This window comes from Mugil cephalus, chromosome 13, assembly GCF_022458985.1.
Source record: "Mugil cephalus isolate CIBA_MC_2020 chromosome 13, CIBA_Mcephalus_1.1, whole genome shotgun sequence".
Lineage (NCBI taxonomy): Eukaryota > Metazoa > Chordata > Actinopteri > Mugiliformes > Mugilidae > Mugil > Mugil cephalus.
This window is the reverse complement of record NC_061782.1, coordinates 20,660,179-20,683,195: the sequence shown is the minus strand read 5'-3', so window position 1 is coordinate 20,683,195 and position 23,017 is coordinate 20,660,179. Positions and strand designations below refer to the sequence as shown.

The 23,017-nt window shown below is 41.5% G+C and overlaps 2 protein-coding genes across 15 annotated transcripts in view; one reads left to right on the top strand and one right to left on the bottom strand.

Moving 5' to 3' along the window:
• The first annotated feature begins 501 nt into the window (after nt 1–501).
• Nucleotides 502–13,843, top strand: arhgef33 (Rho guanine nucleotide exchange factor (GEF) 33). Of its 5 annotated transcripts, none has more exons than XM_047602200.1 (17): nt 502–803; nt 2,690–2,733; nt 4,985–5,149; nt 5,641–5,762; nt 5,909–6,057; nt 6,182–6,316; nt 7,181–7,307; nt 7,967–8,099; nt 9,332–9,439; nt 9,671–9,763; nt 10,118–10,266; nt 10,888–10,977; nt 11,348–11,526; nt 11,805–12,250; nt 12,331–12,555; nt 12,636–12,784; nt 12,945–13,843. In XM_047602200.1, the coding sequence occupies exons 1-17, from the start codon at nt 752–754 to the stop codon at nt 12,946–12,948; spliced, it is 2,370 nt and encodes a 789-aa protein (XP_047458156.1). In that variant the 5' UTR covers nt 502–751; the 3' UTR covers nt 12,949–13,843. The 5 variants fall into 5 exon arrangements, with proteins under 5 accessions (XP_047458156.1, XP_047458155.1, XP_047458154.1 ...); XM_047602199.1 differs by having other exon boundaries at nt 504–803; nt 2,696–2,733; nt 12,645–12,784; nt 12,940–13,843; XM_047602198.1 differs by having other exon boundaries at nt 504–803; nt 12,645–12,784; nt 12,940–13,843.
• Nucleotides 13,844–15,134: 1,291 nt separating this feature from the next.
• The window catches only part of LOC125018668 (mitogen-activated protein kinase kinase kinase kinase 3-like), a 42,542-nt gene continuing 34,659 nt past the window's right edge, over nt 15,135–23,017 (bottom strand). For 7 of the 10 annotated variants that reach the window (XM_047602718.1, XM_047602719.1, XM_047602725.1 and 4 more), the window contains 8 exons: nt 22,739–22,842; nt 22,261–22,432; nt 22,101–22,169; nt 21,892–21,984; nt 21,553–21,623; nt 20,607–20,662; nt 20,482–20,520; nt 15,135–19,807 (listed from right to left, as the gene is read on the bottom strand). In XM_047602718.1, the coding sequence (XP_047458674.1) occupies nt 19,720–19,807; nt 20,482–20,520; nt 20,607–20,662; nt 21,553–21,623; nt 21,892–21,984; nt 22,101–22,169; nt 22,261–22,432; nt 22,739–22,842 (692 nt within the window). In that variant the 3' untranslated portion in view covers nt 15,135–19,719. The remainder of the gene's footprint in view (nt 19,808–20,481; nt 20,521–20,606; nt 20,663–21,552; nt 21,624–21,891; nt 21,985–22,100; nt 22,170–22,260; nt 22,433–22,738; nt 22,843–23,017) is intronic. The other 3 variants (XM_047602720.1, XM_047602727.1, XM_047602728.1) reach the window with 1 other exon arrangement.

Here is a 23,017-nt window from a genome sequence, read left to right as displayed (position 1 = left end):
TGCCTCAGATTACTGACTTGAAGTGTTTAGTCTGTGACACACATAACTTTATCCGTCCAATCAACCTTTCAATATTTTCTTTGAAAGTCCCTACCCTTTCCAAACAGTTTGCTGGACATCTTTTCAGAATGCTGGGCACATTCCCCTAGTGGCCAGACGATTACTGCTTCAGGGTGAATATGTCCATGAACCCAAAGTGAAATAAATCATCTGCTGGAGAAGCAGAAGAAGGAAACACAACCAGGCTACAAACCCTTCACATGTCCCAGACACATATTTAGAGCTGACAGCGCTGCTATACAAACTGCCTTTTACTGACTGTGTTAGTTTTCATTGCAGGGAACTACAATCAGCTAGTCTCACCTCCTTCCCACTGTAATATCTGGCTTGTCCATGCCAGCCGTTCTCTCATAAGTTGCGTAAATCATCCCCATTAACAGCCAGTCACGCCTCCTTAAATCTAATGAGTGAGCTACAGTATGAGACTGTACGATGCACAAACGTCTCCCTCTCTCTCCTCCTGATCTTTACCCTCTGTCCTTCTGCTCTCTGAAGACAAGGAGCTTTTTGTACAAAAGGGAAATCATAGGACTCACATGCTTTGGAAGGGAGAAGTGAGTGATCACAGCGAGAGATAGGTTGGCTCTGAGGAGAAGAACAAGGCAGAGGAGGTCGTTTAGAGCTGGACGAGAACTCCACAACCAGACGACCGTGAACCACACCGGACCAGGATCAACAGGACTACCTTAACATGGAGAATGGAAAACCAGAAGCAGAAGACAAGACAGAGGGCATGACAGAAGGTAAAACAGTTGTAGTAAAAGAGTTGAAAGATATGGACTAGTGATGAGATGCTCTTGGACTAAAGTTCTGCAACACTTAACAGTGTATAAAATGCTATAATGCTTTTCTTATTTCAACTTTTGCAACAAAAAAGTCTACCTGAGAGCATTCTCCTACACTTCAGTGATATCACATAGTGTTCAGTCAGATCTTCTCCTCTTAAAGTGCTCTTGATCACAATGCAGTTCATATGATTTCAGACGTGACCCCTATTAGGTTCATCTTTGGAAAAAAAAAAAGGAAAAAGTTCTGTTGCTTTAAATTTGAAACAGCAGAAATCCATGAAATCAACATGTCTGGAGGACAGACAAAACTGTCTTTCTGCCAAAAAAAATCAATAAAAAAAAAATCATTCATCATAATATCAGCTTCTGGAAAGAGCATAAAATTGATATTATCGTTCTTGGTGTTGAAGAAAATACAATAAATGAATAATGAATGATAATGAATACAATACAATGTATGTAAACATATCAGATGATATCAGATGATACATTTATATATTAACTGTACGTATTAAACAGGAAATCTTACGGTTAAAAACTAGCTGCTCTCGGGTGCTGACTAATGGACTATTCAATGGCTGACATTTTGACTCCCAGGGAAGCCAAAGGTGAAACAAATTGAGTTAGCTATGGCTGCGTTCCACTAAGTTCAACGACGTGTCTCCGGAAAGACGTGACAGCAAGTCAGCATGCACAAGACTAGGACTCGGGACTCTAGAAGTGGCGTACCTAAATGGGACGCAGCTGATGTTACCAATTACTCGCCTCCTGTGGCCAGGAAGGAGTCAAAATGTGTGCTGTGAAACAGTCTCATATAACACCCAAAATGTTGCAGGAGAAGTGCACTGTACGTTACCAAAAATGTTTAAAACATTTTAAATGCAAAAAAAAGAAAAAAAGAAAAGAAAAAGCGGCCCACTGGACTCCTTAGTGTAGTGCCGGATAGATATGGAGGGGTCGCACATGTCACAGCAGGAAACACCACGTGTTTTCCTGTCAATGCTCCGATTACAGAACTGCATCCTTCAGTTTACCTGGATGATTTCATGGTTTTTATCTGGAAGTGAGAGGTCACTCTTGGATCGCAGCTTCACATGACATTCAACCATCTCCGGACGGCAACCACTGAAGGCAAAACGCTTAAAACCCAAAGTGCCAGAGGGATTTTGACACAGCGTGTGCTCCTGCAGACAGAAAGCCTCAGTTGTGAGACGTTACATTTTCCTTATTTTTCATGGAGTACATGAAGGCCTCGTCTATTATGCATGATAATGTATGTTAAAGACGCATTTCAGACGACCCCCTGCAGTTTTGACAGCGGCCTCGGCCTGTGACATTTCCCCAGTAAAATGAAGCATTGTGCCTCTACACAACCGGTCAACTGTCACCAAATGCAGTGCATTTCAAAGACAAATCATTTATAAATATGAATTTCCCCATGCAGCACTATCCATCTAACAGTCAGTTCATTTAGCACGCATCATCATCAGGTCCAGAAAACTTCAGTAGCTTAATTTTCTGGAGCTGCTCCCTGAACAATGAAGAGACTTCACAACAAATACCACAAAGATTTACTTAAAAGTTTATTAAAATAAATAAAATAAAACAGGGAGAACATATCAAAAGCTTCAACTCATCTCATGTACTTATGCCCAAGTATGACAAATCATTTTTGTTAAAGATTCATATATGCGGTGTCAACCCTAAAGTGGAATTTCTGAATCTGAGGAATAAATAAAATGTCAATAAACAAATGATTGAAATTCAACAAATAACAACCATAATCAGTTCATTTTCCCCCCATGTTTAAATTCAACACCATTTGTATTTTTTTCCCCCAGATACAGAAGAAAATGTGGATTCAGCCAACCTGGAGGTTGCTCAGGTAATCAGCAGTGCGGTTAACGATTTATTTGAGTTGTTGATCAATTTTGTTTACAACTCAAAGCGGGAGAAAAAATACATCAATAATCAGTTGAGTCCTGTCAATCATACCTTCCATGCTAATCTAAAGACTACATTTAAATTGTGTACTTTTACTAAACCCACTGAGCTACCATTAACCCACTTCATTTTGACCTTTTAAATCTTCATAAGGATGCTTCCTCTCACCATCTTAAGCAAATCTTTGGACGGTAAAGTCACAAAAAGCTCAAATGTCAGTGTCATATTCTTGGACAGCAGAAGGGATTTTCTTCAGATTTTAGATTTGCTGACGGTAGTGGATTTTTATTCCTCCAACAGAGATGAGTTATCCAAAAAGTATTTCTGTAGCCTAAATCAAAAGCCAGCCTAATGTCTGTCCTAGTGCTGCATCTTGCAAAAAGTCGTTCAGCACAGAGGGTTTAAAATAAACAATAATAATGTTAAAGTTTAGAAGAAACCCGGAAAAAAAAAAAAAACATGATGAGAAAGACTGTAAGCTCAGACTGTTGCAGAAAGGAAGACGTCTTGAGTTGTTACAGAAGTGAAAGCACGAAGTGGCTGCGTTCCATTTACCACAGGAGCTGGAAGTCACAGGGGACGATGTCACACATGAGGTGACTGAATGCAAGTGCAGCAAGTTGAGAGGAACGATGTTAGATGTGGTTCACACCAGCTGATAACAACATATAACATGTTGTTATTTGGTCAAACAAACACTGTGGACCAGAGACTGAAGCTGGAAATGTGCATACAAGTTTTATAATGAAACTTAAATACACAGAGGTGCCAATAATCAATATGTCTTCGCTGCTCCAGCTGTTGATGCACAGAGCATCCCTAACATACTTTTAGGATGAGCTTGGTGAGATTTCTCTGATTTTCCAATGATGGAAATCTGGGGAGTCCCAGTTCATTTAGTTTCTACTCACAGTAGCTTTAAATAAGTCGTCTTTGTACGTAGACGTCAAAGCTGGAAGTTCATTCCTTACTATGGAAACTTCAGGAAAAATCTAAAATGAATATGAAACGTTTCTAGAATTTGCCTTAAATGCTGTACAGTGTAAATGTTCCAGTGGATTTTGAAGCTACGTTTAGCCACTGCGCCCAAATGGTAAACACATTGTACCTTCATCCAACATTGCAGTAGAGCTAAGTCTACTTGTCTGAGGCAGACTGTGACTTGATGTTTAAATAGCAGGAAGTCTTTGTCTTAGGTAAAGCACTATATCATAGCTTCAGGTTCACTTTTTGCACGTCATTTCCTCACAAACCTACGAACATGTCAGCCACCAAATGGCTCACTGTCTGACTTACTGAAAGGAACCAACCGCGGCATTACGTAAAAACTAAATAATGAGCTCTATGAGGCAAACTGTAACGACTCCAGGTGCACAGAGCGTCTGCAGCAATGTCAACTATCAGAGAAGAGGACGAGCAGACGCAGGACAGATGCTCCATTGAGTCTCCTGCCTGATGCCTTTCACATGACTGAGAGAGAGAGAGAGATGGAAAGATAGGGCGAGAGAGAGCGGTTCAGCCCATGAAATGTTCCCGAGACCTGATTCAGTTATCCCCACTAAATGAATTCAATCAACTCTGCATGAGAAAACGAAGAATGGAACGCAGAGAAAAAGGGAGAGAGTGGATCAAGTATCCACTGCGTATAGATTATTATTATTATTGTTATTATTTTAAATGGAAGCTGGATGGTCTCTGGAACTCAAAGATGGCACTAAAGATGTCTGTGCAATATTATTATGAAGAGGCATCGAAATCAAAGTAGGCTAGTGAGAAACTAAAGCGCTAACAGGAACCACAGGATCAAAAAATATATATTTAATTATTTTTATTTTTATTTTAAAAAAGGCAGCAGGAGACTTTAAATAAATTCCTGATGTCAAAGAAATCTATATGTGTATATTTATATCTATATCCGTCGATTAAGATGAGGGAACAAATCTAAATGAGCACATAAAGTAATAATAATAATAAGCAACTCCAACCCAATGGAAAGTGTAATGCTTTGTAGAAGGTGTTTTCCCTTCAGACAGTCAGGAATTTTAAAATCACTGAAAGAGCCTTGACAAATTCACAGAAGTCAGAGTTTTGACATAGAAGAATCCAAGAACAAACTCTTAAAAAAATCCTTCTCAAATCTGATTTCTTCATTTCCTCAACATCATGCATTAAATGCTCTCCTTGTGATGCAGCTGCAGGGCCTGGTGGCTGAGCTGCGCGAGGGGCTCCAGACTGCTCTGGCGGAGCTGTGCGAGCTGCGCCAGAGGGACCAGGGCATGGAAGAGAGGCTCCGGGCGCATCAGACTGATGTGGATGATAAGATAATGGGCCTCAAGAACTCGCTCAACACTTTCAAGGTGCCGGAGACGATGGAGAGAGAAAACACACGCGCGTGCACGCGCACGCACACACAGAATCTATTCTGAGCGAGGAGGTCAAGAGGCCCCTGTAACATAATTTAGAGCATCTGACTGGAACTTTATTAAGAATGTAAACTAATTGAATCTACTGAACAGCTCCTTCAGACACACTGCTCTTAAAAAGACTGAAGCTGAGGGAGTTTTTAACTTTTGCAGGATTTTAGGCCTGTTTACAGCACAAATTTAATGATTTTTACGATGACCATCAAATCTTGGACGGTGGACCAAAGCTTTAAAGTATATATGGCATCTTAAGTTTCCTCCATAAATGGTTTTGTTTGCAGCTTTGCAACAGGTGATTTTTGTATCATCACTCCTCTATCCCTCTTCTTGATTTGTACCAAAAAACAAACCAGCAGATTTCCCTCTTCCAAGTCTGACGTGATACCATTCAGAACACTGAAACTAATGCTGAAATCTGCACACAGGAGGAGCTGAGTGTGGCGTTGTTTCACATTAAGGACGTGTCCAGCAGACAGAGAGACGTGCAGAGGAGAATAGAGCTGCTGCAGTCAGAGGAAAACAAAGAGATCATCTCCGTTCCACAAAGGTAGGCCTGAAGCATCATTTATTCGATTAGCCATGCCTCACTGATTCATGTCCCTGAATAAATGATCTCTGCCAGTGATGAAAAGGGTGACTTTCGTAGTGTTCTTATGCTGTTCTCATGTTGATTGCTCTGACTGTGTCCAACAGCAGGAAGAGCTCCAGGGCTGATGTGTCGGTGGCGCCGGTGGACGAGCACATCTGCATGCCCAGCCAGTCAGACCTCAGTGTCATTCAGCACTTTTTTTCCAGTCTGCCACAAAGCGGGTCGCCGTACAGGAGCACCACGTCCACGCAGAGTGAGTCTGCATGTGCCACGTTCAGGTGTAGGTGAACAACGCGGCTGTGTCGGTGAAGATGAACAAATGGCAGACCTGTAGAAGTCACTTGATCACACTGGTGTGTGTGTGTGTGTGTTTGCAGCGTCTGTCTCTGAGCAGGAGGCTCAGCAGCAGCAGCAGCAGCAGCAGAGAGGGTGTTCTTCCAAATGTCCAGAGTGGGGAGAGAGGAGAAACAGTAGAGATGAGGCAGAAAGCCACAACAGCCAGAATGAAAACAGTAAGAAATATACTTACTGACACTAACACTACTTGTTGTTTCCTCACCAGCATTAATTAAACTGTGCATTTTCTTCATTTTAAAAATATCTATGTATTTAGCTCAGAACTGAGAGTAGAAGCAAACGAGAACTGATCCATAGTTTCTGTACAGAGGCAACAAAATCCACCTACTAGCACCTGTACCAATCACAGTTGAACTTGTCAAAAGGTATTTTGGACAACTGGAGTAAACATAAGGAAAAACCCCACGCACGAGTCAATTTAGAATCACCAATGAAGCTAACCAGCATGTCTTTGGAGGGTGGGAGGAAACCGTAGTACTCGGCAAAAAACCCACACAGACACAGGGAGAACACACAAACTCCACCCAGAAAGACCCGAGCTGGACTTAAATGCAATGCAAAACCACCAATTTGAATTCATAAAACAAATAAATAAATAAAAAAGGGTAGGTTTTAATGGTTTCCTTTGGGAGGAAACCACCTACTCTGCCCTTCGTGAGGAGATGTCAATGTCAATTTATTTCTTAAAAATAGAAAATGTTGACCAAAGTGCTGCACAGAGCAGCCGCAGCATGTAAAAATATATAAAACACAGTGAACTGCAAAAAACAAAGACAATGAGGAGGAAGAGGTAAAAGAAAAGCTAAATTAAAAGTACTAGATTAAAACAATAAAAGGTCACAATAAAAAGAACAGGCAGTGTCTGGGTCTGCCTAATATGCAGAGGCAGACCTTTCCACAGTTTGGAGGCTGAAGCTGAGAAAGCTCAAGCTCTGGACACACGTGTCTTTGCTGATTCAGGCTGAAGCGGAGTGAATGAAATGCGTTTAAGTTTTAAATATGTTGTCCTTTGTGTGCAGATAAGAGACAGAGAGCAGCTCTGGAGCTGCTGGAGTCAGAAAGAGTCTACGTGTCTCACCTGTCTCTGCTGCTGAAGGCCAACATCTCCTTCAACGGATCAGAAACTCTCACCTCTAAAGACAAACGGTGAGCCTACCAGCACACATCGCAGAGCCTTACATTACAGTAAGAAGGAGGCATTTAAAGCTCTCCGTAGGAAGATCACACTTCAACAATTTGTACAGTCAAGGACGTGGACACACCCTACAGGGTAAGAATAACCCAGACGCTGCCAACGCCAACATACAAAGATCCACACTTAATATATTCTAGGAGCGGCTCCAGATCTAATTTGAGACCTACAGTGAGAGGAGAACAGGAAATAAATAAATTAAATAAAGGCAGGTTATAAACACCAGCGATACAGAGCAGACACCACACAGCTTGTTAATGTAATCAGGGCTCTGCTTCAGCACACGAGTTCCCAATGACGACCAGAGAGCTCAGAGGACAGAAGACTACTTCTCCGGAGACTTAGTATATGTTTTTGGAAATATTTTATCTAAAGATTGAGAAAAAAAAAAACACGAAGAGTAGTCTCTATGTAACGTTATTCTTAAGAATAATAAGTACTGAGATAGAGCCATGTGTGCTGAGGCAGGCAGAGTGAACATTTTCATAGCGTATGAATCACTGTCTATAAACCTTCCATGAGAGGGACGTAGAATGCAGTAAAAATTCCCGAGAGACTGAGAGACAAACGTGTCATTCTTCTTCTGTGCTTCTCTCCGTCTCGCCGTCCTCAGTCCGTTCCCCAGCTGTTTGAGGTTTCTGATCCAGCAGCACCTCGAGCTCCTCCACACTCTGCAGGAGCGTGTGCTCAAGTGCCAGTGGCAAGGCATCATGGGGGATGTGTTCATGAGGCTCACCAGCAAAGAGGTAAAGCACAGAAGAGGGACCTTAACACATCTCACACCAGCCTCATTTTTTTTTTTTTTTTATTAATTTATTTCACCAACAAACAGAGATCTCTGATCAGCTACAGACGTCTCTGTCTATACACTGGAAATCAGCCATTTCAAAAACTCTTGTAAATGATCATAACTGTCAATTATCTGCCAATCACAGCTGGCTGCAAAGTCTATTTTACACAGACTAGAAACTTTGTTGTAATCCTGGACAATGATCTCATTTTCTAGAGCCACAACAACTGCAGTAAAAACCTGACTTAATATTTTAAGAAACAACGGAAATGTATGAATCTTCTTGTCCTTGGAGGAAGTCAAAAAAACCAATAGCTTGTGACCCATGACCAAGTTTGACTCCTTGCCAGACCGCCTTCAACTTTTACGCCCCGAACTTCTGCATCATGCTGCCCAATCAGATTAAGTGTTCTCCGATGCAGTCATCTATTAAACTGAAATTGCTATCTAATTATTTTACTGGCTCGCATCGCCACCAACTTATTTATTGTAACAAATTTGAAACAGACACGTAAACTGGTGAAGAGGAGAACAGCACGTCCTATGTTTGCTTGGACATAGATGATCCACAAGGCAAATTACTCGGTCACGCTAGCTTCGTTGCGCTCTTAAAACACTATGTTTGCTTACTTACTTTGCGGCAGTGAATATAGAAACTAAAAACTGTATTGAAAAAACAAACTGTTTTTTAAAAAAAGTTCTAGTTTTCCTGCTATTAAATCAAAATTCTTTGAATGCGTCAACACGCATTGCAGTTCAGGGCAAGTTCATCTGTCCCAAAGATTCAGTCTCAGACATATCCATTGTAGTGAATTGGAATCACCATGGCAGCCGTGACGGGTATTAAATGAAATGTCAAATTCCAGCAGGGTCATGTCGAGAGCTGGAATAGAGATATAGCACAAAGACAACAACTAACACTTCACTTCCAGTCAGATAAAAGATGATTCATATCCAAAACTAGTAAGAGTTCCGCATGGGACCTCGCCTACCGATGTCTGGAAAGTAAAAAATGAAAAGAATAAAATAGACTGACACAGTAATCACTCCATGCATGATGGTGTGCTACAATCTCTAAGTAATCATGCAGAGAAGGGAGGAGAGGAAGTGATGAGTGTTTGCACAGGATATTTATTTTTTGACAGTACATACAAACCCAGACAGTGTCCCCTCTCTGCCTCCCTCCAGAGCGATTTCTTGGACTTTTATGTGTCCTACCTGAAGGAGCTTCCAGACTGTCTGTCCGTCGTCACCATGCTGGCCTCCAGCTCCATGAAATCTTCTGCCTTTGTGGAGGTAACGCAGAGTGAGACAGAGCATGATAAGACAGGGTGGCCTATGAATGACTAAATGAATGAATGAATAAATGAATGACTGAATGATGAATCTGGAACCAGCAGGTTCATTTTATGGTTTTACTGGTTTTGCTGATTAAGTCCCAATTCTTACATCCGTTTGTCCTTGTATGCTGATTGGTCCGTCCCGTGCCGCCTTGTGCTCCGGTTGGCTGTGTGGTGCTGCCTGCAGTGTGACATAATGGGCGATGAGTCCAAACCCTCCCTCCACACTCTGCTCCTTCAGCCGGTTCAAAGGATCCCGGAGTACCTGCTGCTGCTACAGGTGATCGATCAACACCCACAACACACACTTTACAGAATATTAAGAAAGTCAAGTCTATTTTCATTTAAACGCTACACACAACTTCAAACTTTACATTCTACTCATTCTTCTTCATGTTTTGTTATGTCAGAAGGTAACGAAATCTGTCTGACTGTAAAACTCAAATTGTTCAGATGTGTAGTTACCTTCAAATTGAGCAAAGCCAACCTAACATTTTCTGTCTTTATTTCCTATTTAATGCATAAATAATAGGTAATAAGTGGATGAACTGTATCTTGTCATGAAATTGTTTGTATTTTCCAAAATATAAGACGTTGCATGATGAATATGTATATTTTGTGTATCTGTGCGTAGGGACTGCTCAGGCAGACAGATGCCGACCACCCAGACTACTACCTGCTGCTGGTGAGCATCCAGCAGTTCAGGTCCTTCACGGCGCAGTACCACCACCTCCTCCAGCACAACCAGGAGCTCCTGCTGCTCAACCGCAAGGAGGTGAAGAGGTCAGCAGAACCACACTGCGACAACACTGCAGCTCACATTGAATAAGTATAATAGGTAGAAAGGTAGATAGGTAGAAACATATTTAAAAAAAAAAAAAAAAAGTATATATACATTAGACAAGTATATGAAAATATTAAATGTATAACATATAGGGCCTATACATACCTGTATAACATATACAGTTAACAAGATAAATGTAAATATACATAAGAACATCAGATATGGGCTGGTCATGAGATATACTGTGTCTGATAAAAACTGTTATATACACATATATAGCATGCATTATATGTATATACACACACACACACACACACACACACACACACACACACACACACACACACATACATATACATTCTACAATTCTAAAAAAAGACATATAAAGTATAAGATATTTAAGTTATGGGATATATATATATATATTCGCCACAGTCCAGTTCTGTCCTCACAGGGAGACGGTGTAGAGCAGCATGTCCTGAGGGACAGTTGAAAAGGGAAGGGACAGCGGCCTATCACTGAACGTGCTTCTCTGCCTGATTATACGTTGTTCATAATGGGCCTTCGTTTATTCCGAGATATGCTGTATATTGAAGCTTTGTGTTCACTTTGCTGTGTAGGTCTACCATGAAACAACTGTTAAAGACAGTGGAGACGGGGATTCAAGCCAACAACATGGGCTCACCGTATCCTTGCAGCAGCACAATGCTGTGAGTATTTACTCTGCAGTCAACCAACAGCTTTCTATTCCATTTATTTATTTTATTCTTTGAAATTAACCAATGGGGTTTCCCATTAAAGCTGATTTGATTCTCATTCGTCCACTAGGGGGCAGAAAAAACCAAACAATTGAACAGACACAGCTGATAACTCAGTTACATTACTTCCTAATCACATTTCTGTGGGAGACTTGTTCTCCAGTATTCTTTTATTCTACCTCTCTTCTTTTTTCTTTAACTACTGTGGGATACTGTGTGCCTTTACATGTACTGGTTGCCGGTTAAGCAGAGTGGTCATTGTGTGTTAAAATCCATGATGTTTTTTTTCGGCTGTGAATAATGACTAATTTATTCAACGCAGGGAACACGCCAGCAACGCAAAGCTAAGGAAGCAGTGTCTCCTGGAGCAGATCCAGTCTCACCGTTTCCACGACTGGGATCGGGACCAGGATCCTGAAACTCATTGCTATGATACAGAGTGGTCCTCCCAGCTCCCGTTCTTGAGCCCCGATCTGGACTCACGGAACCACAAACCACCAGGTCTGAGCTCTCAGATATAAACACTTCAGCGCATGTTTAAACAACACTTTTTTGAATTTGTTTTATGTGTATTGAACCTCAGGTGTAGCACACATGGAGCTTGCATGAGTTATATTTATTCATTAGGTAACAAGGCTGGTGACTCTAGCTCTAGTGAAGCAACGTCTGGTTAGACATGACAAGAAGTTTCCTTTAGTGTCTCAGAAACCTTTGCTGAAATAAACACTTTAATGCACCTGGGCCATCAACCAACCAATTAACCAACCTTTGGCCTTCAGGTCTCGGCAGCATCCCGGAGAGTGAGATGTCCGATAGGCACCATCTTCCCTCCAGACCCACCGAGTTCCGTCAGGTCCAGCCGGGCTCCGCTCTGGCTGATGCCCTCGGGGAGTTCCTCCTCCCTCCAGACCCTCCAGGGATGGAGAGCCTCTATGAAGAGGAAGGAGGCTCCCTTCACGATGCGTCGATGTTCGACCGCTGCTCATCGGCCTCCTCTGACTCCTCCATCGACATTGCCTTCGTGAAGTGCCCCAAAGCCCCCTCTGGATCCCACCACGCAACAGCTACGAATGTGTTGACGGCCCGCGATGTCTTTGGCAGCAGTGGAAGTCAGAGGAACGGTCACAACAGACTACCCAACCGGGCCTGTGTGTCACCCGATGAGGCTGTGATGATGCGTCGCAATCAGCATCGTCCCCTTCAGGCCAGCCAGCGTAAGAGTAAGGTGAGCTCGTTGGTATGTTAGAAAAATATTCTCAAATCATTTCTGCATGTGCAATAAACAATATTGTTGCTACTCTGTAGTCCCTGAATGGCCTGCAGATGGAGAACACAGTGAGTGGTCTGGATGGAGGACCGATGTCAGATCACCTGCATAGGACGGGACTGGGCAGCCATGCCAAACTGGAGCGCCAGGGCAGTAGGGGCAGCAAAGGATCTTCTACCCCGTCCCGCAAAATCCACAGTTCCCCGGGCAACCGAGTGGACGCTGGGAAACAGAGTCCGGATCTTCATGGACTACTCAACATTGTGGGTTTCAGCTGAGACGTGACTTGTGCGTGAAATCTGTTTGTAGTCCTAATTTGAATTAAATGCAGTATTGTGTTCAGTCCCACCAGGAACCTGGAGTCCAAACTTGGGGGGATGAGTCCAAGTGGAGGGGCGGGGCAGAGGATAATAACCACACCCCCTTCAGTGACAGGAGTCGCAAGGACAAAGGAGGATTCAGGAGCTCGTTTAAGAAACTCTTCAAGAAGAAGTGAGGATAGTGATGATGATGAGACTGAAATACAGCAGCTGCTTTAACTAAAAGATAGGAAGAAAATATTAATTTAAAGTAATATCTGCTAAAGAAAGCTACCTCTCTGATATGAAACCTTCACATTTAGCCCTGTGCTCTTTCCTTCTGGTCAGGTCAGGTGATGAGAAGAAGGAGAAGGGAAGCGAGAAAACCTCTGAAAATCAAAACAACAGTGAACACGAGACGCCGGGGAAGAACTCCAAACTGGTCCCACTGGAGATAAACCGCGGCACAGCTGTATGAACGGACACATGGACACCAGACTGAATATGGAGTGTAGAATGTGCATGTTTAGCTGAGACATTTTTTTATATATTTTTTTTTTCTTTGTATAAATTCTGTACAGGTATACACCATTTAAATATGCAACTTCTCTGCTAAACACAGTTTAAATGTGATTTTTATTTATCCTACACCTGGCCTTCACACTGAGGGTAAGCATTCGACAAGATCAATGTTTGAACCATAGTCTGCTGGTAGATTTGTCTTTTTTTTATTTGTTTAGTTTTTTATCAAACTCAGTTATATTGTGATTGACTTGCCCTTAAATCACACAAGTAACATCGCCAACTGAGACTGATTGTACAGTAAGAGAACAAATGTAACTTTTTGTCAATTAATATGCGAATATATGACAAATATGACCACTAGAGGGCGCATATACCCCAACGATGTAAATAAAGCTGCTCTCTTCAATTTCTTAAGTTTCAAGGTAACTAACATTTTTCTTTTGCTTTTTACTCTTTATTGTTGAAGGTTTTTGTTTTCCCTTTAACTTTCAAACCTGACATTTTTAAAGTTCGTCTTGCAATATCCAGAATCATATCGTTGCATATACTCAGGAGAAGAACGTATTAAGCTGTTTTATTTTGTATTTTGTGTACGTGTGGTTTTAAAGAGAACAGGAAATGTTTGTTTTCTTGGTGGCTATTATTATTATGCACTGAACTGTTTTGTTCAGAGAGAACAATGTCACAACGTTCAATAAAGCTCTACACTGAGTATTTCCCAATCAAATGGTTGAACAAACTCAGCTACGCATCGTATGTATGGAGGACCAGCTCTGCCATAATTAAAATAAATAAATTAATAAATAAAAAACATCTACAGATATATGCCATAAATAAATACATAAATCACTTAATACCTAAAAATATATTCCATAAATAATTAATTAAATAAATAAATACCTAAATATATGCCATAAATGCTTTTTATTTATTTAATTATTTACAGCAAATAAGTTTAGGTATTAAATTAATTATTTATTCATGGAATATATCTGTAGGTATTTGTTTATTGTTTTAATTATGGCAGAGTTGGTCCTCCATACATATGCACATTTAACAGGAAGTTATTGATGTGAATCAGATGTTTGGACCTGGTTTGAGAAGAACCTGCTGCTGAAACATTTTAAAGTTGTATGTTACATTTTAAAGGCATTACGTTTCTAAAAACTGAACATATGATCACCTGGCCAACATCATATACATCCCTATTTTGCTGCCACAACAGCCCTGACCTGTCGAGGTATGGACTCCACTAGACCTCTGTATGACACTTTTCTACCTACTGGTGCACAAAGCATTTTTGCAACAGCAACACACCTACGCATTCATTCACACATTAACTCATCAGTGGCAGACCCTGGGAGCAGTGCAGGGCACCCTGCTAACCCTCTGCTTCATGGACTACCTGCACCAGCCACTGTGGTGCACTGTCTGTTCTGAAACCTTTCCATCAGAACCAGCATTGACTTCTCACCAGTCTGACCCACAGTAGCTCATCTGCCGGATTAGACTACACTGGTTCCCTGTCCCAGTCTGCTAGGCATCACAGTTTGTCCTTCGTCAAAGATCCTCAAATCCTTCCACTTGCCCATAAACATGTAGTGTAAAATGGTACCTTACTGCCTAGTGTAAGGTTACATAAATACTGTAGATTTGACTGTTTAATTCTATTGTAATCTAATTATCTGTTTACTTCTTTGTATATATCCTGTTTTTACCCTCTTCTGTACAGCAGCTTGATCGACTGGTTTTTTAAACCTTATATAAAGCTTGAGTTAAGCAGTACTTCCCACTCACAGGCAGCGTGATGAGATAATCCCTACCAACGAGTCAGAAGCTACGGCATAGGCGTTAGTAACAGGTATGCTCTAATTACATTTCCTGACAGTGTGTTGGATGGTATACACTAGCAGGGATCGAGCATAATTAATTCTTTCCTCTTCCTCCAATTGTGTAGTTTCCTGTCGTCCTGTGACACGTCTGCTGCTCATCAGAAATGACCACAAGCCACCAAACAGTTCAGTTCCTTCTTTAATGTGTTAACCTGTCATCTCATAAATCTGTTACACTTCTGAAACAAAATATAGGCAATTATACAGTATGTAAAACAAACCCATTTTTATTTTACACTATATACATTTCATAACATACGCATTATGAAAGCAAAAGACAAAGGTGATGTAAAAGCGACAGAACAGACGTGACCTACTGCGTTTCAAGACGGGGAGGAGATCTGGATCAAACAGCTTTGGGAGATAACTCACAGGTAAAGGAGGAAAGTTAACGCCAATTCAGTTTGCTTTTCTGCAAGTGTATCGTAGAGGAGACGTACACATGTGGTACACAAAGCGTCTTCAAGCGGAGCCCGTGACTTATTCTCCGTGTGATTTGATCCAGGCTCAGATGAGTTTAGAAAACACAGATTTCAGATTTTTAAGATTTCAGCACAGAGCGTTGCCACATTGGCACCTACTTTCAGGGTTATAGATCAAGCTTGAACGTTTGGTGGCTAGAAGTTAGGAAACAGGGCATCATTCAGTCCCATGTGAACTTTGTTATTATTACGCTAAACAGACAGTTTTCCCAACATGTTTTAAGTCATGAACCCTGCAGAAAAAGACAGGCATACAACTGCTTGGAGGTTGTTTGAGCCACATGAAAACATCCACAAAGATGTGAGCATTGATTATTATTATTTATTATTATCGTTTTTTTAAAATCTAATGATTCAAAAATAATCAAAAAAAAAAATCTCCCCTCTTTTTAAGTGGAATATCTCATGTACGTTGTACTCGTGTGATACATCTGAGTATCTTTTGTTCATTTACACACATCCGCTGCGAGGACACAGACATTTAAGAGTTTAGAGAACATGTTTTGTGTAACACTAACATTATATCGGCTGTCTTCTTCACAACCAGACATACTGTTTTAGTTTTAAATCTAGCACATACCACGAGGTAGACTACTGTACCTAAATATGGCCATAAGAAGTTTCGACAACGGAGTTTGGCATTACGCGAGGAAGAAAAAAAAAGTCAAATAAACGTTTCATTGATGAGAAACCGAGCCCTAATGTAAAGGAATGCTTCATTTTTTTTTTTTATTTTATCCAGATTTACAATGAAGTCGTGCTGGGTCGACAATATTAATTTGTCTTAATGGTTTACTTATATCTTTTGACAATAATGAACAGATTTTAGCTTAAATGACGCACTCGGCTGCAGCCCTGATATATTTTGCCCAGTCTGGATCCGTTGGCAGGAAGCACATGTATTTGCACGATCAAAGCTGACTCGCTCGTCTGGGGCACTAATGCACTTTGTAGGCAATTCAAAGCAACAACAATGCATTTTACCGTTCGCTACTGATAAAAAAATCATTTTAAAAATATAAATAGTGAAAATATGTTGTGTTTGTTGACAAACTACCAGATTTGATCTTTTCTATGGCTGTAACGTGAAGGCTTTAGTTTTGCATGATCCAGGTGCAATGGAGCACAATTTATTTTAATAAAAGCGTGCACAGATCATTTAAAAAAACAAACAAAAAAAAAAAACATAACAATTTCAATTCAAACTCTTAGACTCAGTGAGAGGATCCACAAATAAATCCCATAAAAATGGAAAAAGCGAAAAGTGTGAAGGGGCTTAGTTTAGTTCGTGTCTCTCAATGGTTGGAGGAGGACATGCTGTGATGTCAGAACGAAGACCAAAAATATGCATGACACAATCAACCATAAAATTCAGTTTCACTGTACGCAAAGAGAAAAATGAAGTCGAGGAGAAACTGAAGGGTGGTACATTACGTTTTCAGTTGCCGTTCAGTTCCCCAACATGGCAACGCTTATAGAGCCACCTTCACAACATTAATGGACACGTCAGGTGATGCATGATCCCATCTACTCTATAGCTAACCTTAAAAACCAATGCTGTCATTGCTTCTCTGCTTTCAAATTATTCTTTTTTTAACTAAATAAATCACTGCTGACATGTACAAATATGTAGTATAAACCTCAAAATGGCAGAAAAACAGAATCAAGATTTCCTCCACGAGCAATTTAAGTCTGCAACAACCAGACGTATCACTGTTGCCATACTGATAACCAGCTGTATATCAATACCAGTATTGTGTGCTCCTTGTCGGTGTAGAATTTGCTCAGAAGCGTTTTGTCTTTGTCTGTAATTCATGTTTGTAATGATCCATTTTTGGTTGACTAACAGACTTAAGCTTTCTCCTGTTCATATTTAGAGATAAATAAAGCAATGAAAACAAGAGCCAGAGCTCCGTAGGATGTCAGCATGACAGGATAGTATCTCAGTTAGGTTCAAACTAAACTAAACTAATGTCTATGTCCTCAGAAGCAACCTCGAGTGTCACAGCTTGTAAAGTCTGGTAGTGTCCTGCCACATGTAGACTCCTCTACACACCACAGTGCACATCTACATGCATGCCATGTATGTCAAATCTCATACAGACGTCGGCCTTTAAAAAGCCACAGCGGTGAAGGCCGAAGATTAAAACCTCTCTCAGATTATTACTAAAACGATTAAAACACGAGGAATCACACAGAAACACAATAAGGAGCAACACTGACTCCACTTCTCTTCACATAAACACATAACGCCGTAGGACATGCCGCTCATTATACGTAATCGAGTTGCACTCAGAGAAACCGGGGTTACTTTTTTTTGTTTTAAATTGTTACGAGCAAGATGCTTTGAAAAAGACTCATTTTCTAATGGAGGCTTGTGGAACGCAGCTTAGCTACAAGTGGGAAGGGGCGTAAATATAAGAGAGAAAAATTTAAATAAAATTTAGTGAGGTGAAACAATGGAAGGAAAAAAACAAGCATGACCTAAAAATTATTCTATGGTGTTGTTTTTGTCCTTGCAGGAGTAAATAGAATCGTCAATTGGTTTACCTAACTGTTTAGACAGAAGTCCTTAAATCAGTTCATTTATACAAAATTACCGCTTTAAGTTATGACTAACAGTCATAGGAGGCCTTTCATAGAAATCTAATTTCTTGTTATTTCTGTGTAAATCTGCCTTTTTTTCTCATCCTTTAAAATGTCTTGATGCTCTTTGACAGCCAACACATCTGTCACCTGTTAAAGACCAGGTCTGTACACGATGCACTTGTATGTGCATACTCCACGTCTACCCAAACACACACGCATACACTCTCACACTGTGCATACACACAACATCATATATTATAATGACATCACATTTGTTTATGAAATACATTTTTCTCTGTGCAAATTCTTAACACCAGTGGTTCAATAAAAGTAAAAAATAGCATGAGAGAACAAAGATTTCTGATTAAAACAGCATAAAAAAACGAAACAAAAAAAAAACGAAAAGGATGATGTGGAAAACGAAAAACCCAACTTAAATGAACAGAACTCCGCTGCCCTGACGACAGTTGCTATGGTGCATACAAGCAGGAAGTTACGTTGGCATGCAGGGTGATTATGACCGATCTGTGTCACCTCCCGTGTTGGCTCAGTTCGACCCTGAGCTCGACACCATTATAAGAGTAATATCAGATTACTAAAGCTCCACCTGAGGAGACTGCAGGGGGTCTGCCTGACCCACGTCACATGATCAAGGAAGTCCAAAGTGAATTTACTGCCATATCCTCCGCGGCCGCTTGTCTCTGTTCGTCTCCACAGTTGCACAGAGCGACTATACACACGCCTATCTACATGACCAGTCTTTTTAGTGTTCGTCTCTGTCAAAAAAATACTACATTTATATTTACAACAATTAAATAGAGGTCAATTAAGCACTTGTGTGGTGTGGTATTGGAATTCGACGCTAGCGAAAGTGGCGAAGCTTTTTAGTCGGCTTTCTCTTTTCTATCCTTAAAAAAACCAAAGAAAATAATAAAAAAAAAACAAAAAAACTAGAACGAATAAAAACAGGAAAGTCATCCCGGTTGTTAAAGTTACAACATGCCACAATAAATAAAGGGGTAGTTTTTAAAAAGTGGAGGAAAAAAAAGGGCAGGGGGAGAGATAAGAAAAACAATAAAAGAGAGAAAGGTGGGTTTTCTGTGCAAGATGGCCCTTTGTGAAGCTTTAGCGCGAGTAGCAGTAGCTGTAGTAGTAGTAGTAGTAGTAGTAGTAGTAGTAGTATGTGTAGAGCTAGTAGTAGAAGTAGTGTTCAGATTTCCGTGCTGGATGACGTTTTCCCAGTGTACATTATGCAGGGGTAGGCGAGATGAAAAGAGTTGCAGTGATGAGATTCCCCGGCCATCTCAACCCAAAGCTGACCTCAGGCCTCAGCGGTTTGAACCCTCGCCCTGCGTGAAGCAGCTCCACAACCCGCCGCTACAATACAACACACTTCACTGATACACATATAACACTGCGGTGCATTTTAACTGGCTGTAACTGGGAAATCCACACCTGTGCCCCGCCACCCCCACCCCCTCCCCCTCCCCACGAACTGCTCATCTCCCAGTCGCACAGCCAGGTGAGAAGGTGAAGACGGGGTCAGCGGCGCGGCGCTCGCTCGCCCCCGCCGTCTGCTCTAGTGATGAGGGCGTTTAACAGAGTGTCTCAATGTGCGGGTATGTTTGTGTGAGAGTGTCTCAGTAGCTGTTTTCGTGGCCCGCCAGGATGTAGAGGTTGCTGTGGGCCGTAGGGTTGTCCGTCGGCCTGCTCTCCAGCACCACCACCCTGCAACACAAACACGTCAACGGAAAAGAACACAAGAACGACGTCCGGGTCAGTTTCAAGGGAAGACGGTAAAGCTTCAGACTTCATTTCACCTTTATATCCCACACAAAAGAACATCCCAGCCCGATTTTCAGCATGTTATTAGTTTAGTCTGACCGAGTTAAATGCATTACTTAATAAAATAAAGAGTGAAGACAGCCACACATAGGGACCCACAGAGGATACGGTTCAAGCCTGTAAAAGCCCTGTTATTTGGGGAAAAAGGGAGCAGAGAGAGTTGACTTTGCCCTGTACTCTGTTTACACTGAGGAGAATTCAGGAAAACGTGTTAATACTCTTACAAAGACTCATACATTACACCTTAAAGAGACTCCTCTCGGTCATGAGACAATAGACGCCAAAATGATCCAGTCCGCTCTAAAGTAATTTAATATTTTGCGCAGGTTTTACCAACCTGATACGAATCTTGCCACATTTTACATTAAATTGAGATTAAAGGCCAGGCCTGGGACAGATTATTCTGGTGTCTATATTCTCATGGCTTTCTTCAGGCACACTGTCTCTTCCCCCTTGGTCTAAATGCTCCTGATGGATAACGTGAAGCAGGCCTCGAGATACCCGACAGAAAGAGGCAGAGGTTTGGGCCGTGTGCGGCCAGTGAGCTGCGAGTGTACCTGGGTAGAGCGAGGCCTTTGTCCTCGGCCTCTGGATCTCTAAGACATCAGAGAGCGTGTTAACGGAGAGCTAAGAGTGTCTGTGTGTGTGAGTGTGTGTGGAGTGAGAGGGCTGTGTTTGTCACCTGTCTGATCCCAGTAGTCTGAAGATGCGTGTGCTGTCAGAGATCTCCTGCGTGATCTGACCAAGGAGAAAAGACACAGAGAGGTCAAGGCAGTGAAAACGCTGATAATTATTAGAAACACTGACGTCCTGACCAACATTTGTGATCACATACAAGCTTCACAGTCAGAACAAACAGTCTTGAACAAAGGTAAAACAAACTGCTCAAGTTGTCGTACATCTGCAGAGAACCAGATCCACAATTTCAGATGGTAATATCACAATCAATTGGTTTTGAATCAACTCCATGTATTTAATTGGTCAGTGTCAAAGATGCTGCAACACATTCTGGCTGCAGTTACACAGTTATTACTGTCATGATAGAAGATGAAAGTCTACACAACCTACATCTAATTGACTTTGTATATGCTCTTGCAACAGAGCCTTCATTGTAACAAGCTCCACCGTTGGAAGCGTTTATACTTGTGCGCCGCCATCTTTCTGTAATGATGTCACTGAACTGCCACCTGGCCTCTAGCCAGCTGGGTCGAGTTTCTCTGTGTGCTCAGACAATGGCGACATGAACTGAGGGGCTCTTGTGGAGTCGGAGCTAATCTGCGTCGAACAAGCGTTACTTTTGCTGAGATCACTGCAACGCACAACAGAGAGATGACGTCTGAGTGGAACAGTGAATAGGAGGCAGAAGGAGGTAGTGTGTTCTTTGTCTATCTGAACGCAAAGAGACGTGGAGTAGGACAGGCGTGCGATGTAGGTGAAGGTCAAGTTAGGATCCATGGTAGATCTAACCTGACTTTAATTCACTAATATTGCAGCAACAGGAGGAGTAGCTAAAATCTAATTATAGTCTCACATTTAATGACATCTAATCGTAGTGGAGCCTGGCAGTGAACATGATACCAGGGCTGCCTCAGGGTTTTAAATAATGTACAGAGAACTCCATATCTCACCTCGTTGGTCTTGAAACTCCGCCCCTGCATGCCATGCCTCCAGAAGGCCAGGACGCTGTCTTGGAGACAAACTGAGAAACACAAGCAGATTGTTGTTTAAGGAGCATTAATGTGTGGAAGTAATCAAACAACCAATGAATGAATGAACAACTGGAGTCCTTATACTGTACAAATCCAACAGGAGACATACAGGCCACTTCTAGTTCTCTAAATTGTAAGAGGTGTAAGAGGTGACCTTTTGGTTTCATTGAACATGTAGCCCTATGCTATCAAGTCTCTGCAGTCATGTCATGAGAAGTTTTTATTTAAGTGGTTTATGAAATGTTTCAAGTCCTTTACCAATGGATTCGATCTGGAAGTTGAAGGTGAGCTCAGCTGACAACTTCCTGCTGGATTTCAACCGGCCCTGGAGGTTCACTATCTTTATACATCCTGCAGAAAGAGGTGGAGAAGAGACAAACAATAAGAAACTCAGGTAAAACAGGAGAATTCTGACCTGAAACAGCTGAAACTAGACAATGTTCACATGACTAAAGTGGGCCACTCACTGTCGAGGCAGACGAGGATGGTGTCTCTCTCTAGCTGAGTGACGTGAATCACGCAAGACTGTGGTGTGTCTGCAGAGAGGAGGGAGTCTTTTGTTTAACATTTCGGTCACACCTGCATCGTTCAGCGCTGTCGGTTTAGCGTAGGAGAAGAAGCGCTCACCTGTTTCTGTGAACCAGGAGGAGGTAGAGTTGGGGTTGACGGTGCCGAATCGGACCACCTGGTTGAGCTCGGTTCCTTTACTGACCGCCACGCAGATCAGAGGGTAGGTCTGCTCCGGGACCACCAACATCTCAAAGACCTCCATCGGACAGGGCAACGGGAAATCAATGTTCTGTGGAGATGAAGGCAGATGAGAATCAGAAGTATTACATGCGTTTGTCTATTGCTGTCCCCCAGTAGTATGTTATGCTACAGAATGTAAATGGAGAACTAATAATTACTAATAATGTAGCTTAAACTCCAAATTCATCTAAAATCAAACTAGGGAATAGAGCAGATGTAATACCTTAAAGTGATATGTAAAGTTTTTATTAGCCAGTGTTCTGAAAAATGTGCCCATGCGTTTCATTGTGACTTATCCAAAAAAAAAAAAGGAGGTGAGAAGATAGAAATGAGTTTTTTGTAGAGTTAAACTGACCTTGATGAGCATGAACTTCTGCATGGACTCCACCCACTCCAGCAGCATGACACTGGACTGGAAGGCTCCACACAGGTACTTATGGCCTGTGTACGGGTTACGAACTACATGGACACAACAAGTTATCAGTAACTAAAGTAAGACATATTTGGTCCTTTGTGTGCATTTAACTATTATATTCCTGAGAAATTAGTTACCTGATGCTTTGTCTTGTTATATAGTGTGAAATAACATTGTCATTTTAAATACTAAGTGTAATGTTCTACTTGGCTATGCCTC

What these genes read in the sequence shown, in the direction of transcription:
- arhgef33 (XM_047602196.1), top strand. Translation starts at nt 752, where the DNA reads ATGGAGAATGGAAAACCAGAAGCAGAAGACAAGACAGAGGGCATGACA. An exon ending in GACAGAGGGCATGACAGAAG is followed by an intron (nt 804 to 2,689) that starts GTAAAACAGTTG and finishes TTTTTCCCCCAG; the next exon opens with ATACAGAAGAAAATGTGGAT. An exon ending in ACTCGCTCAACACTTTCAAG is followed by an intron (nt 5,150 to 5,640) that starts GTGCCGGAGACG and finishes ATCTGCACACAG; the next exon opens with GAGGAGCTGAGTGTGGCGTT.